The sequence below is a fragment of the Spermophilus citellus genome (genome assembly GCF_964194105.1).
Source record: "Spermophilus citellus genome assembly, chromosome: 15".
Classification (NCBI taxonomy): Eukaryota; Metazoa; Chordata; class Mammalia; order Rodentia; family Sciuridae; genus Spermophilus; species Spermophilus citellus.
In genome coordinates, this window is record NC_138195.1 from 79,139,577 (window position 1) to 79,156,636 (window position 17,060).

The 17,060-nt window shown below is 35.8% G+C and overlaps 2 protein-coding genes across 6 annotated transcripts in view; one reads left to right on the forward strand and one right to left on the reverse strand.

The window, feature by feature from the left end:
- Positions 1 to 98: 98 nt before the first annotated feature.
- BBIP1 (BBSome interacting protein 1) lies at positions 99 to 16,929 on the reverse strand. Of its 5 annotated transcripts, none has more exons than XM_081267758.1 (4): positions 16,770 to 16,929; positions 15,752 to 15,841; positions 1,305 to 1,382; positions 99 to 626 (listed from the first exon to the last, which is right to left on the reverse strand). In XM_081267758.1, exons 3-4 carry the CDS (start codon positions 1,348 to 1,350, stop codon positions 466 to 468), a joined length of 207 nt encoding a protein of 68 aa, XP_081123884.1. In that variant the 5' UTR covers positions 1,351 to 1,382; positions 15,752 to 15,841; positions 16,770 to 16,929; the 3' UTR covers positions 99 to 465. The 5 variants fall into 5 exon arrangements, with proteins under 5 accessions (XP_081123884.1, XP_081123882.1, XP_081123883.1 ...); XM_081267756.1 differs by lacking the exon at positions 16,770 to 16,929 and adding an exon at positions 16,497 to 16,637; XM_081267757.1 differs by lacking the exon at positions 16,770 to 16,929 and adding an exon at positions 16,424 to 16,549.
- SHOC2 (SHOC2 leucine rich repeat scaffold protein) overlaps positions 16,515 to 17,060 on the forward strand; it is a 91,363-nt gene continuing 90,817 nt past the window's right edge. Inside the window, exon 1 of the mRNA XM_081267748.1 lies at positions 16,515 to 16,652. The gene's annotated coding sequence lies outside the window, so the exon portion shown is untranslated. The remainder of the gene's footprint in view (positions 16,653 to 17,060) is intronic.

A 17,060-nucleotide genomic window follows, 5' to 3' on the forward strand; every position in this document is an offset into this window, starting at 1 on the left:
AGATAGTAATAAACATGATATGGTACACACAGTTGGTTAAAAATTTTTAAATTAGGTAATGTATAAGCCCCAAATAAATACTTTTTGAGATTAGAAGGTATCTTCAAATTCAGGTATTTAATAAACATGTAAAGATCTTTTGTATATAAAAGTTAAAAATCAGTCACTTGTGCCAATAAATAAAAAACTGATAGCAGTAGGAATGAAGAACAATTTGCAATTCTAAAAACACAAGTAAAAGAAAATTCAAAGTTTTAACTGTTTGTGGTCAATAGAAATCACTATTTAAATTCACAAGTTTTATCAGTCTTGGGGATTTTATTTTCATTTATGTGAACATGAATGTTACCAGTTTTATTAAATACTACTTTCAACATACAGATACAGAATATTTTCTAGTTATTAAGTGGTAGGTAGGTAGGCAAGGTAGGGTGTTGTTCCCTATGATAAGTTTTCATCAATGGGTTATTTGCTGCTGTGTTCTTTTTCTGCCATTTCTTGTTGGTGAATTGTATCTTGTGCTGCTTGCTGCATTTTTTCCAGTTTTTCCAGAGTCAGAGATTTTAAGGGTAAAAGTTTGGGTTTACACAGCACCATTGTGGTTACATCTTCTACAGACAACTGCCCTAAATTTAACAAGAAATAAGAATTAATTTTGAGGAAGATAATCCAGGTGTTAGGTGGTTTGGATTAGCAGCTAGAATAAAGATCTAAAAACCTGTCACTGAAAAACCCCTAATCTTAGACTGTGTTTTGCTTGTAACCAGAAAGATCAGTCTATTCTATAAGTATCATTTCTTAATATTGGCGTGTGAAGGAAGACAAGTTTTGAACTTTGTATGCAAGGTTCTAAGTTACCATAAAACATACATTTTTGTGTCAGATGTTTAATTTGAAATACAATTTGGGAGAATATATACACAATGAACAAAAATGTACCAAAGTATGATATTAATTTAAATTTTCAAATTGCTGCATTTTTAACTTCAACCTTAAACTTTTCTTACTATTGCTTGATTTAGGTTTTTTCCCCCCACTTGCAGACCTTATGTGAATTCCATTAAGTTATTACTTCCACTGAAAAATTTCATATTTCTAAGTATAAGAATTTGCATTTTTTTTTCTTTTACTGGGAAAAGTGAATTCCTGTATAACCTACTCAGAGTATACAGTAAAGGGGATAGTAAATGAGATATAAAGAACACAATAATTGGTAGGTGTTTAGAATATTAACACTGCTATGTGACAATGACTATCACTTTCTAAGTCTCTATAATAATGACCTAAGTAACTGATGCAGATACCTTGTTTTGGAAGAACTTCCCGAAACATTGACTTCAGTTCGGCCATATTTGAATTGTTGGATACAGTACGTTTTTTTCCTTCAATGAGAAATCAATTATTAATAGTATTCAAAAATATATTCCAGTATATTACTTGAGACATTTCCATTTTAGTTTAAAGAGTAAAATAACAATTTCTGTAGAATGTGGACTTCCCTATCCTTGCATAATGTCTCTATTTTCTGTGGTTCTTTTCATTCAAACAAGGTTAGTTTATAGAAGCGTCTAGGTCTTGTCAGTTTTTATTAGTCAGTGGTGGTGCTAATTGGAAGGATGAATATTTGAAATTTTCCCTTGGTAGGGAAACATTGGTAGAGCTTTGTTTTTTAGATTAAGATGATGAATAAACAGCTGAGGAAAAGACATTTATATGCAGCCATCTTGATTTAATGATAGTCTTTCCCTGAATGGGGAAAGATACAAAAAAACATTACTAGTAATGGAAAGATACATGGATCAGGCAGGTAGGTAGGAAAGGAAGTAGTAGGTGAACATTTCCTAACATTCCCACTTTTCCTAGTAGTTAACAGCTGGTTTCTACTTCTAAACTTTCTACAAATGAAAAGCATCCTAAGGATGTTACTGCATACACAGGTACAATCTTTTAAGGGAGCAACACAGTAATTTGGCTTCTAAACAGAAGTGAGTGTGTTCAGTTTACTCTTCTAATATAGGCATACTACATGTGCTCAAGGACCAGCCTGAATATAGTTATGAATATCCAGCATACATGCTAAGTGTGGCCAATAACATTTGCTCCAAATGTTACATCCTAGCTTATATTCAAGGTGTTCTGGACAAGTTGTAGAAAGATCCCTTTCCAAATACAGATGCTTTTCCAGACAGTCCCACCCTTTTAGTGATGTTTCACCATACTGATGTAATCTTACCATACATCTTTCACAACATCACCACTACAGGAGAAAGATTTATTATTTATGAAGTGGCGATGCTGGCTTGATGCTGGCTTGATGCCCGTCTTTTCCACCCACTGTAAATTATAATCAAGTGAACTGCTTCTGGTCTTTTGTCATTCCCGCTCCACTGCTTTGACATGCCTAATAAAAGCTTCCTACTCTCCATCCTCCAAGTTTCTTCCCATCTCTTGTTCAAATAATTATTCTGAAATGTCTTTAAGTTCCTGAGGAGCCTCTATTTGCTTTCATGAACTTTTTCATCAAACTTTATACTATTGTCGGGGAGAGAAGATGAAGTGGGAAATGGGCCTAAGCCTGGAATAAACCAACTCATTATATGAGGTAAGTATGCAATTTCCTTAGGATGTACAATTCTATATTAATTTTCTTCTTAGGCCTTTCAGTATTACCTAATGGTCACTACCTTTTTTTTTGTCCATGTTAGGCTGAAAGTTAATAACACTGAAGACTCCTGATCAGCTTTGAATACAGCTATCAAAAACAACACCTAACCTTTTCAGTAAAGATATCACAATGAAAATATTAGGCCCTTGTTTAGTACAAATCTGACATGATATGCCACTAAAAAGGATATATTATAGATATTGATAAAGGTGAAGTAAATACCAGCTAAATGTTTTTATATTTGTCACCAAAATACTAAAATGGTAAAAAAAAATACTTAAAATCTTAATTGTTTTATGTAGTGAGCAACTCCAACTCATAATTAAATTACCCTGTTTTCTATGCCTCTTTCACATCTAAAATCTGGCCTGAAGAAAAAACAATGAAACTCGGTGCTCTACCAAACCTCAGTTCTTGGTTTGACTAAGATGCCATTGTTAATGGAAAGGGTGTGGGCCAAAGGACTGGCAGGGAGTGGGTTGGGACTGGTGTGGGGAAGATCCAGTGCCATCACTTGCCTAAGTGGTTTCTACTAGGGATGAATCTTTTCCCTAGACCCCCTTAGGCATTGGCAGGAGAGAAGCAAGATGGGAAGGGCTAAAATAAGCAAGATGGTAGTTGGATGGCTAGCACTGGCTGGGCTATATTATTTTGATAATGAACTGCTCTGAGTCCAGAATAGGAAAAGGCATTTATTTCCTTCTCCCAGGTGGTCTGCTATCAGCCAAACATAGGTGTTTTCTCTGGTATAGTATGTTTGAAGGAATTGTGGCTGCTCCTCAGAGAGGAGTGGTTATGTGAGATGTATATAAAACCAGGGACACATGATCAAAGAGAAATATCACAGTGATGGCTGAAATTATGTGTATCATACAACTACAATGGTCATTCAATTCAATAAACGAGTGCCTACCATGTGCCAGGCACATGTTTTGTTAATCAGTGAACAAAACAAAAAAGCAAAAGCTTTTGCTCTTTTGGAACTTACAGCCTGGAGTAAGGTAAGAGAAGCAAAAGAATACTATGTAACTGTAACTGCTATTGAAAAACAAAATATTTTAATGGGATTCAGATATAGTGGAGGAGGTTATTTCTATAGGAAAATTAATGGTCTCATTAAGGTGACTCTTAAGCAAAGACTGCTTTTGTGGGTTGGACTATAAGCATGTGTTGTGTTGTGTTGTGAAACTGCAAAAAGTAAAAAGTCCACACATCAAGAGAAAGTATGGGGAGAGAGAATTCTGTAATAGCAATATTTTTAGAGGGATATTTTGTGTATCTACTAAAAGTAAACAAATTTTCTGACCCAAACTTTCTACTCCTAGTAATCAGCCCCCCCCCAAAAAAAAACAATAACACAAGTGTATAAAGATAATAAGCATGTTCATTAAAGCATTACATTGAATAGCAAAATGTTGAGCAACAGATGAACCTACATGTTCACTATTAGGTCAAAGGTTAAATAAATTATGAAATATCTGTAGAATGGAAAACTATACCATGGCAAAGTAAAAAATGATGCAGATTGTCAAGGCCCCTTCTAAGAAAAAAAAACATATTAAATTGCAGAAGTAAAACTGTTCTTATATTAATGCTTACAAAAAAAGCAGGGTTAACTCATCACCTTCTTTCTTTCCTCCCAAACTTTAAAAGTTTGTTATTTCTCCTAGAGATAATAGTTCTGATGGCTCATGCATTGCAAAAGTTATGCCAACCTATCTAGCTAGCTAAGCTGGGTGTCTAAAACCTTCAGAAAAACTCGAAGGAAAACCAAATGTTTGTCATGAAATATTTTGCTGTTTTAGGAGATCTGGAAGACATGTCTAAGAAAGATAACTACTTCAAAATCAATCATATACATCTGGAAAGCTTAAAAATCTCCAGTAATTTTTTTTGGTATTAGTCTAAATCATGAAAGTATCCTGAACTTTTGAGAAGATATACCAATAGTCCTTTTTTTAAAAAGTTTGTTCTTTGTGGTACTGGGGATTGAACTCGGGGACAGTCTATCACTGAGCTATACTTCTAACCGCCCCCCCCTTTTTAAAATTTTTGAGACAGCATCTTGCTAAGTTGCTCAGGATGGCATTGAACTTGCAATCCTCTTGCCTTAGCCTCTGAGTTGCTGGGATTATAGGCATGGGCCACTGTGCCCAACAATGGTCCTCAAATTTTCTATTGCATATTCCTAAAGAAATTTTGAAAAACTATCATTTCAAATATTTCTAAACTGACATAAAATTTTTATCATGAGCTTAAATAATTATAAGGATATAATTTTTAGCATATTTAAAAACATGTCTTAAAATATTCAACATAATAGCTACCATTAATTTAAAAAATGAAGCTTTTTTAAATCAGAAATTTTACATTATTCTTTTTCTTCCCAGATCTTTTTCCATTTCAACTTTAATGTAATGGTTTCTTGCTTGATATTTTAATTACTCTTCTTTGTTGCAAGAAATGTTTATAAATTTAAAATAGAACCTGGCTCTTCGTTTGTATTACTAGAGTTATAATGTTCACTTTAGTCTATTTGGCTCCTAATAGATTTTTACCCCCTGGAGCATTTCATCATAGAAAAATTTCTACATAGGATTAGAAAGAAACCTTTCCTTGCTAACATCTTTGATGATTGTGAAAGGGGAGATGAGAATAAGATTAAGCATGTGGGATTATGCACAGGCCCATTTTATCAGGGAATTCAGTATCAGCAAAGACCAAATAAACATGGAAGTTTAGAATCTGGAAATTGATTACCCTTAACCTTGCTTACCTCCATTCCCCTCTTCAGATATCTTGAAGGTTTTGTGAACCCTGCTATAAATATTGCTGATCTATACAATAAATCACCCAAGTTCTTAGAGATGTTAATGGACATTTCTGAGATTTCATAGTTTGTAAATTTGAGAGACTTGGGAAGGGGGGAAAACCCTCTTTTTTTTTTTTTTAAACAGCAGGACTTTCTAGAAATTATTGTGATTAATCTCCAATTGGAGCACTGAATATCATTTTGTATCATTTCTAAAACTTATTTGATCCTGGAATCTTTTGAAAGTTCTTTTATTGGACCAAAGCTCATTAGAACATACTTTGTAATGTCACTTTAAATGTGGTATGTCTAATATGATGCAATGGATTAAGCAAATTTAGGAAGAATGCCACTGTTCACAAATAACTAATTTTGAAATTAGTACAGGCCACATTCTGAATATAATTTACTTTAAAGATCAACACAAGACTACTAAGTGAAAAATTTAGACCACCTTGGACAAAACTTGCATTTAAAGGGATTATTTAAATTTCTTAGGAGAAAATCTTTTTTTTGCATAGTTTTGGGGGATTTGGCAAGAATTACAACTATTCTTGTCTCATATCACAAGGAATATCTTAAGTGGGGAGTTTTGAGATTCAAGTATATTCAAGTCTTTTGGGCCAAAATGTTAACTAATGCTTATTTTTGAGCTTTATTTCTATATTCTTATATTAACATCTCTTATTAATAAAAGGTTAAGAATAAAATTTAAGTATTTACATGGCAAGCCATTTTATACTGAAATTAAGTCCACTCAGACTAAGGCATAATCTCTAGGTTTGAGTATCCTAGAACCAGGGCAAGGGAGAAGAAATAGGCACATAAATAGCCATAATGCAGTGTTAATATAAAAGTTCTACACTTAGAAATCTATGTAAAAATGCCATGTGAACAAAAATTTGGAGCAACTGTGAAAGGCAGAGATGATTTAGAGAGCAATTTCAGATGCAGGTAACAGATTCTGCAAAGAGACAAAGAGGAACAACTCAAACCCCAGGGTGTATTATGGAAGTGGAGGGGAGTGATGTTAAAAAAAGTTTCAACCAGTCTGGAAAACCAAACCATAACTGAATTGATTTTAAAGGAAATAAGAAAAGCCACTGAAATATTTTAAAGATAAAAATAGATCTCAGAGTATTACATACAATAGATTATCATTAGGCAACCATCTTCATAAAAACAAAAGTAATCAATAATAATAGAACCTTTCAGTCTGTGAAAATAAAAATTTATAATTTGTTATGATTAAGTTTGCTCTTATGTCTTGGATTTGAATCTTGTGGACCAATAGGAGAGATGACCTTTAAACAGAATCTTTCATTAAGCTCTTACTTTTACACCCATTACCTATTTGGCAAGAACAGTCTGTAGTCCTTTGTTCAAGAAAGTATGGATCTCTAAAGTGGTCACAAATTGATGAGTTTATGGATTACAATTAATGTTGTACCTTGTATTCTATTTGAAATTGAACAGTGGATAGTAAAGACTGGAAATAATAAAGGATGCTGGTTAGTTGACAAGGGAATTATTCTTTCAGAGTAGAAAAATAATAAATGTAAGAAAAGGAATTTGGGTCTTTAAGTGCCTATCCAAACATATCAATAAACACTGTCATAATAAGTACCTACTACAGAGCTAGATAAGGGAGACAGTGAATAAGAACTAGTTCCTCTCCTTGAGGGGTAGGCTAGTTGGGGAAATATAAACATGAAAAAAAAATCTGTAGATGTAGACAATATGCTTTAATAAAAGTATGCCCATAATCCCAGATATTCAGAAACCTGAGGCAGAAGGATCTTGAGTTCTACGCCAGTCTGGACAACATAGCAAGACCCCACTCAAAAATACAAAGTCAAACAATAACAAAATACTTAGCCCAGTTTAGGGGACAATAAATGGTCTCTGAAGAATTACTGTGACATTAGAGCTAGTATCAGAGTGAGAGTATACTAGGTAAGAAGGGGATATGTAACAAGGTGAGAGTGTTCTAGGCAAAGTTCTAAGGAAATGTCTATATATAGAGTCCAGTGTGCATATAGTGAGCATCAGGTACTGTGATGGGACTAAATGGAGGCCTTTAACACTATGCCTTTGAATTTGGACTTTATATCCTATAGATGGAGAGAGCTAATTGGATTGCTGTAAGTGGTTTGTGACATGATTCACTTTTGGGAGACATATTCTAGACAAAATAAATGAAAACTCACAAGAGACATTTAGAGGCAAGGAGATCAGTAAGGAAGCTGTTTTCCTATTTAGATGATGAATTTATGAACTAAATCTGATAACATTAAAAAGAGAAGATGGAAGAAAGGTACAAGTTGAGATTCAAATGTCCTCCACTTTGCCACCCACCAACCCCTTCTTTCTCTTTTGGGTGATAAGGAAATGATCAAGGATGACTGAGATGAGCTAGTGGACAGCGCAGATATTAATTCAAGTTGAGAATACAGGGGAGAAGATGAATACCATGAATTAAGTTCAGACTCACCAAGTGTGGAAGTCTAATTTGAAGGTAAAAATTTGAGGTTCAGAGTCAATGACACAGTAGTCAGCTATACAAGTAGACTTAATCACCCAAGAATGGAAAAAGATGGTGGGGTTAGTGGAAAAGAGAGACAAGAGTATAGTGTAGCAGTTGAGAAAAGTATTGAAAGTCAGATTAGTCAGTTAACTTTATGTCTCAATGTTATTTGTAAAATAAAAGCTTGTAATGGCATCAACTTGAGAAAGTTAGTGTACTGAGGATATAATTCATATAAAGCCATTACATTAGTCTGTGGCATTTGATGGGAGCTCAATGAATGCCAGCAATTCTTACTGTATTTGTATCACTACAATGTTGTCATAAGATTAGATTCTCAGAAAAAAATATCTATTAACATGTATTCGTTATGGAGGCTTATCACTAAAATAGAATAAAGAAAAATCTTCAGGCAAGCAGGAGCACTTTAGAATTTTCTACCCATTCTCTCTACAGGCATATTGTCCTAAAACGTATTCACCATTTACCTTAGGTTTTTCCCTTCAGTCTTGCTTAGTGGCTCTTAAATTTTAGTTTCCTTAAGAATAGCCATAATGGCACAGTGTTTGTGAAAGTCATGTACTTAACCCTGTAGGACATTTTAAGGGACATTCTATAGTAATCTTAGAATAGCTCTCATTGCCTAAAAGGTTTTAGAATTGAATAACCCATGCTCCCACCTGCCTCTCAGAGTATCCCTCCTTATATATACATAAATTATTACATTTAACAGATTAAGGCCTAAGAAAAATTATCTTGTCCAATATCACATACTTGGCAAGTAGAGAAACGGACTTTGAACGTGTATCTGCCTTACTCCAAAGTTTAATTCCTTTTCAGTTCTTTCTATATTGGATCTTGAAGAATGACCTAGAGACCCCAAGTACTTTAGTGTGGAGACCCACCAAAGGAAAACCAACATTTAAGAAGTTAAAAAGATAACAGGAGAGTACATGATGAATAGAAACAAATGAATTTTGAAGTAACATACTCTTTAATATCTTCTGGAATGGACAATTATAAAGCTATTAATGACCTTTACAAAGGAGGATGAAAATAAACTATGTGTGTCAAATAGTAAATCTTAGGAATGATGTAGATTAAAAAAAATAAGTGAAGCATATTGATTAAAAGAACTTTGTTTTTCCTTTGTGGGTGCAACAACCAGACCAATGTATACATCTAATAAACTGTTCTTTTTCTTTCCCTCTTCTTATTTTGTGGATTTTGCATTCCAGTTTTCATGTTTGATATCACCCTGAAAGCAATCTCTTAGGAGCAAAAACTGCTTTTTGACTATGGATGTTATTTATAGCATTAAGTTTCTTTCTTTTTTTGTGGGGGGGGGGGTGGTGGTGGCGGCAGTGCTAGGAATCAAACCCAGGGCCTCATGCATGGTAAGTGAGTGCTCTATCACTGAGTAAATATCCTTATCCCTAAATATTACTTTACAAAGAATATACAATTGGAACTTTCAAATCTCAATTTTTATTTTAATATGCAATACTTTAAAAGCTTATGTTTTATATTTCTCTTCATCATGTTCTATCAGATTACATGAGAGCTTGTGTCATATCTCACATGAGAGTGTACTGATTAGACCAAGATCATGTGTTAAATAGCTGAATAGGACTATCAGCTTTAGATTACACCCTGTGTTTTCATCTAACCATCTGGAAAATGTAGGCTGTAGTCATACAAGGGGAAAAGAGAAGGGAATAAGATTACTAAAATCCAAACTCCATTCCTGGTTAACTCAAAGTACACATATATAGAACAGAAACATTAAAACAAAAACACTGTGGAAGGCAAAGACAAGTCTTGGTTTCTAAAAATGTTAAGGACAGGATATGGATCTGTTTTTAAAAGTATCCTCATAGGTCACACTAGGTCTCCATACTCCACTTGATTTTTATTAGGAGCCCCATGGTGAATAATGGGTTATCATCCTTAATTCTAACCTGTTATTAGGTCTTCACTGTCATCCCCCCCCCCACTATTTTATCTTAACTCATTAGCTTATCTCAATTGTATAAAATCCTATTTTTTCAAGTCTGAGATGAAATGCTTCAGAATATTCCAGGGTTCCAAGTGTTTAAAATAAGTTATGAGAATAAAATCCAATGTATGACTTAAAGGCTTCCACCAGAGTGTACCCCCCATCAATCTATTCTATATTTATTCTTTAAATGGGGTATACACTGATAACTAGCTGTGTGACATTGAATACATTTCTTAACTAATCAGAGGCTTGGTTTCCTCATAACAAGGTTCAAGCAAAAAGTGGATATAAAAGTACCTAGAAATACAGTATGACATTTACTATTCCAGGTATAATTTTCATATAATAAAGGACTTGTTCTAGATTACCACTAAGGTACCTTCTTCTTTTTTTTTAGTTGTAGATAGATAGATAAAAATGTATCATGTCCATTTATTTTTATGTGGTACTGAGGATTGAACCCAGTGCTTCACATGTGCTAGGCAGGCACTCTACCACTGAGCCACAAACCCAGCCTCCTAATTTAGGTACATTCTGACTCTAGAAATATTTATAAAACACCATGTTATGTATAAAACAGCATGATCTATTTAAAGGTATTTTCCCTCTAAAAACCTGTTTTACTTATTTAAATTTAAAGCAGCATGGGCTGCCAAATTTTAAGCATTATTTTTGAAAATATGATAAAGTAAACCTATTTTATAATTCAATGCTGAAAAAATGTGAAGTCTTTTAAGTGGGTAGTAAATAATAAAAATATATGAAATTGTAATCAAGGGAATAGAAGCTTGCTGTTCAATTCTGTGAATTTATCTTGAATTTTTGATGGAGATAAGTGATTTGTTGCTTAGGGATGTAATGGCACCTGAAATATGGAGGAGAAAAAGAAAGATTCTCAAAAGCATTCTAAAATTCTCAGAGCAAAATCAAGTTTTCATGTAAGAAATTCTAATGTCATAAGCTGGTGACCTATGGTCTTATCCAGTTAAATGATTTGCTGCCTTGTTTTAAAACTATTTGAACCATATGCAGATTTTATATAAAAATCCAAATTTTAGCTCTACCTGACAAATCTGGCAATACCAAGCTCACATTCTTGCATAGCAAAACTGTGCTAGGGCTGGAAAGTGATATCCCAGTTCCGTAAGCATGTGCTCTCAAATTCGTAAGTCCTTACTACTGCTCCTCCCCTCCCTTTTTTTAAACCTTACCTGCCTAGACATTAAAGTCACGTGACTTTCCAACTACAGTAAAATATAGAGCCACTGCAATATATTATATCCCAAACTATCTTATTTTTAAATTTTTAGTGGGCACTGATTTTTTTTTTTTTTTTGAGATGTTGGGAGGTGTCTAGCTACGGTTGTTCAGGTTGGTACTGAACTCCTTCCTCATTTCAAGCAAATCTCCTCACTTAGCCTTCCAAGTAGCTGGGATTACAGGTACAAACCACTATGCCTGGCCTAGTGGGCACTGAGAAACAAAAATACTCTGGGATCTAAAGGAGGTACCAGGAGCAATACTATTTATATAAAGCACATTAAGGGAATTTTTCTCTTGTGAATATTTATTGTTAGTTCCTTTAAAGAAAATTCAGTTTGCTTAGTGCACGTTGTAAATGGGCAAAGCAGGAATGGTAGGAATAATAACAACAAAACTTTTGTCAGAGTCAGACTTTGGGACAGGAGTCCCCTGTGTTTCTCCTTTGCTAGTAAAGCAATAAAACTTTTTTCTTTTTCTCAAAACCATGTACTCATTATTTAAATTAGCATTGGGGACAGGGACCGAACTTTCGGTTACAAATATTGGCGACCCAGATGGGACCCCAGAGCAGCCCCTGCTCACTTTCTTGGGCAGGCCTGGCACTCCAAGCAACTATAGTTCCATGCCAAGGATGTAAGGTGAACTTTTTGAGAGCTGACTACTATAAAGTTAAGAAATGGGTGAATATGCCTGGGGTTGAACTAAACCAGAAAAGCTCTTCCTGTAAGTAGAGAGAGGGACTGAGGGACACTCAGCAGCTGCCGAACCCCCTTTTGCTTAGAGGAACTCCCGCCTTCCTTCCCTGCACTGTAAGGATTGCTCCACCTAGTTCTACTTTGAGGAAAAAGGAAACTGAATAAAGTCATGACATGTTGGCCATTTGATAAGCTCCCGCGGTGTGCACACAGAGACCCTTGATTCTACACTTCTGGTTCCCCTTTGTGGGAGCATCTGGTCCCCTTGTGGGGACATCTGTGGCACCACTGGTGTAGGAGTCATGGTTAAGTGGGAGTTGGGAACTTAAGGAGATTTTTTTTTCCCCCTATCTGTTCTGTTTTAAAGGTTCCCATCTGTTGGCCATGGTTTGGGGATCCTCTCTATCATTATGTTTTTTGTTTGTTTGTATCTTTTTCTGGCTCTTTAAGACAGTGTATTGATCCTATAGATTGTTTCTTCAGAACGATCTTGGTTTAATGGGCCACCTATAGATGTAAATGTGTCTAAGAAAAAGATGATGTTTTACTGTTTAAAAAAAAAACCAACTCAACCAAAAAAAACTCTTTTGTCTTATCCAAGACTTAAGGTTGACCGACAAATGAATTTTCAAAGGCATAGCAGATTTTTGGATATAAACTGAAAAAAGGTGAAAGGGGAAGCCCAGAAAGAACATGTTTTTCAGCAAAGTAGTAACACTCCCTCAAGCAACTGCCCACACGCTAGCAGAGTGCTTAATGGATTGATAATGTTCATCTGGAGATGCCAAGTAACACCATATGTCATAGAGTTGGAGTCCATAGTATTTTCTTTTCTATCTGGAATCTGCTGGTAGAAAATGTTATAACATGGTAATTTGGTTAATTAATTCAGACTCAAGCGAATAAAATGTGTGGGGTCTAGTGTCTGAAATGTGTCTAGGCCTCAGAATGAGAACTGGTGTGGGAGAATTTGGATGATGCTTTTGGCTCTGGTATACTCCAGTAGCAGACAGTACTATAAAGTTAGTAGAAAATGACATATCCTACTTAATACAAAATGCCTTTTTCTAATGACCTCTCCTAGACTTCAAAATTCAGTACTAGACAGAAGTCTTAAGAATACTGGCCATTAATCTTTAGAAAAAGTATTTGCTTAGTACTTGAAATAGTTAGCTATTTCAATAGTATGCAAGCAAAGAGAATTGTACACACGTATTCTCAAAACCTGCTCCTCAAATCATCTGCATCAAAATCCCTTGGACTATTATTAAAATATAGATTTTTCTCAAGCTCTCCAGAAATCGGAATTACTGAATCAGAATCTTTGATTTTTAATTAGGTTCCTCATAATTAAACTTGGAGAACTATCTTAGATTTAGTAATATACTCAGTAAATATTTAATGCCTACTATATGCCCAAATTGGACTGCTTTAGAAGTTACTAATAACTATCATACTCTGACCACATTCCATGTGCTATAAACCAAGCGAATGCATTTTACATATGTTTGAATTAACTCTGTTCAACAATATAAGAGATTTTAAGGCTCTATTTTATAGATAATAAAGAAATGAGTAAACTGTTCAGGGTCACCCAGCCAGTGAATATAATCCTGTTCCTGAAACCCAGATCTGATTCTAAATTGTCTCTATAGTTTGATATATTATTTTCTGTTTCTTGAATCCAGAGTTAGCTAAAATTTTATTATATAACTGGGCATGATGGCATGTGCTAGTAATCCCAGCTACTTGGGAAGCTGAGGCAGAAGGACTGCTTCAGCCCTGGAGTTTAAGATCAGCCAAGGCAAAACAGTACTATCTCAAAACCAAAAACAAAACAAAAATTTTTCATAGTCCCACATGAACAAATTTCCTTCTACCCAAGAAAGCAACTGATCAAGTGCATTATTTTAAATTTCAATATGGTGGGCAAAAACATTCAATATTAATCTAAAAGATTTTGCCCTCTCAGACTATTTTCTTGGGCTGTAGTGCACTTTCCTCCTTTCACTTATCTTTCAAGATGAAATACAAGTCTAGGGTAGACTTGTAGTATTCAGAAAAGAAACCTGACAGTCATGGGAGTTCTCTTCTTATGATTATGAAGTAAATCCCACTAATAACACACTCTCCATTGGAGAGAATGTTCCTGATGAACCAAGTGTTAAGTATAATCTTGATGTTGCAATTTTTAATAGGCTCTGCTTAATGGTACCAAAAGCTATCACAAAAAACACTAGGACCAATTAAAACTTGCAAGAGAATTTTTCAGGAGGAAAAATAATATTGCCTAAATTGGATCATGGCCAGATGGGCAACAGTTGCTTTGGTATCTGCATTGATAACATCAAGATTCATCTGTATTTGAATTACAGGGCCCACACATCTTTCAACAGCAGTCTGCCAGAAGTTGAAACTCATGAAACTATGCTGACATCAGTACACTTTGCTGCAGATTACAATACATCAGCTCCAAGTAGAGGCAAAGTAGCAGCAACTTTTATTAAATGTAGGCAGTCTAGGTTGCCAGCTGAAATCACTAATTTACTCATACACAGGAGGATTAAATGCCAAATTCTTTATGTGCTAAGTAGGATGGATTTAACAGCAACTAATGACAATGGTATATGTAGTACAGCTGAGAAAGTTTAATCATGATTAGAAAAATATGAATACTGTCAGGTATTCCTGCAAAAAATGTTAAACTTAAGCCTCTGGGTTAATTTTGTTATTAAGAAATAACAAAAAAAAAGAGATGTCTTTAAAAACAAACAAACAAACAAAACCCAACAAACCACTTTGGCTCAAACACTTCAAAATATTATTATACTCAGGGAGAAGAAGCATGGGGGTCAGTTCTAAATTAAGATTAAAGAGTGCTAATAACCAAATACAATGCACAAATCTTTAGTGGATTCTGATTTTAGGAGACAGGAGATGAAGAGAAGGTATAAAAATATTGCATCAATTGGGGAAATTTGCACACATTACATTTTAAATATTACAGAATTATTAGTTTCCTTAGCTGTAATAATGACATTGTATTTTGAAGGATAACTACTATTTGGCAGATTTTAGGGGTGCCTACCTAAAAATAAATGTCTGCAACTTAGATCCAAACAGTTCAGCAATAATAAAATAGTATCTGAGGAGGGATGAAATAAATATGTCAAAATATTAATTACTGAATAAGTGAAGGGAATATGAATGTTTATTATACATTCTTTTAGTTTTTAAATGTATGAACTTTTTTATGATAAAACATTTGGGAAAAAATCATGCTGATAAGACTTCAAAGGGGAAACCAAAGTGTAAGTTAAATAGCAGGGACTATGCAGAATTTGTAATAAATTGAGAAAACAGAAAGCTTGGTTAGCAGTGTCTTGAGCATTTTGGAGACACCCAACATATCCAATCATTTTCTAAGTATCAAAGTAATAAATGCTGGGTGAAACAATAGGCTGATGAATTTGACAAAACCATTCTATTTAGGTAACACATGGTAGTGAAGCTAAAAACAGTGATGGCATAAAGAGGTATAAAAAGTGCTTAGATAAGCTCAAAGAAAATTACTTCCTGTTGGGAAGAATCTGGAAACACATCTCTAAGGATAACAGAATCATGGATGCTCAATCCAAAAGGTCATTGCTACAACAATAATTAACCTCAAAAGAAACATGATTAGTTCATTGTGGCTGAAGCATGTGTACTAAGGAGGGAGAAATTAGGTAAAAGAGGGCAGATTTGCACTCGTGGACTAGCTAGATATAATCAATTTTCAATTTACCTGAAAGTTCTGGTCGTTTTCTTGCTGTTTTAGCATTCAATCTGGTAATACCAAGATGTCAGAGTTCTTGACTGAAGCCTACGGAAGGAACTACATAATATAATGTCAAGATTAGCCTCGTAAAAGTCATAGGATAATTTTACGAATATTCACGAGCATTAAGTTGTTTAACATATAGTAAACTCACAGGATTAGGGCAGCATATCTTTATCCAGAACTTCAGTTAAAGCTTACAAAGAAACCAGAGACAAGAAAAAGAAAGTAAAATTAGAAGCTGACAAGGGACGAGGAAATAGGACTTTGAAGTCTTGCCGCGGTGCTGGGGAAATCATCTTTTTTACAGCTGGGAGTGGAAAATGACTTCCTCAGCTCCCGAATTCTCCATTCTCCAAAGATGAGGGAATGGAATTACCATACTTAATAGAAAAGAGGGGGCGTGGTCAGGAGTTCCAATTTGTTCCAGCCGTCCCCACGCCCCAGCTCCGCTGTACAGTCCGCGCTCTAACCCGGTTGGAGCCCTCCGGCCGGCCGGGCAACTTGAGCTAGGATTAGGCGATCTGTCGAGCGGTCGGGCCCCAAAGGGAACCTCAGAGGCGCGGAGGGAGGGCGGACTGCCGAGCCAGCCGGAAAGAAAACCTTCTTCCAGCGGAAGTGGCCCCGACGCCCGCTTACCTTCTCAGTGTTCCAATGTCCCAGGGACCGTCGACCTCAGCCATCCCTGTGGGTGGGGCCCGGGGACACTCACCTCGTCTTGCAATTCCTGCCAAGAATAGGCACTCCTCGCGGCGTTGGGCGGTGGAAACTATTCCCACCCCTCTGCCATGATTCTACTGGGAAGTGCTAAATGCAACTTCCGGACAGGAGAGGGATTTTTCGGAGCCCCAAACTGTTGTCCACCTAGGTAAGTGACCGGACGTCTCAGCAAAATAAGGGCAAGGAAACTAAACGTAGTCTTGAGTATGAATTTACTTGTCTAACATTGTCCGGTCACCTAGGGTCCGTCTTTGGGCCTACTTACAGAAGCAGCCCTTCCCAGACCGTTCAGCTGTTGCCCGGGGTAACGGTGACTTTAGGCGAAGGAAAAATCTACGTCATGTTGGAGACCGGAAGCCAGGAAACTCCTGCTGCCATTGTCAACTATGGCTGCCTTAGCTTCAACAGTAACTTCCGGTTAGGAGTTGTCTTTCTACCCTGCCCGAGGCTTACTCAGTGGCTCGACTAGCCAGCGGCGCCCAGTGGGCGGGAGACGGCGTATAGCTGTGGAGCAAAGGAAAAGGGCGGAGAGAGGGAAGCTGGCGCCAATGCCTCA

Coding starts and splice junctions, on each gene's coding strand:
- BBIP1 (XM_081267758.1), bottom strand. CDS start 1,350: ATGGCCGAACTGAAGTCAATGTTTCGGGAAGTTCTTCCAAAACAAG. Junction 627..1,304: donor GGAAGTTCTTCCAAAACAAG/GTATCTGCATCA, acceptor TGTTAAATTTAG/GGCAGTTGTCTGTAGAAGAT.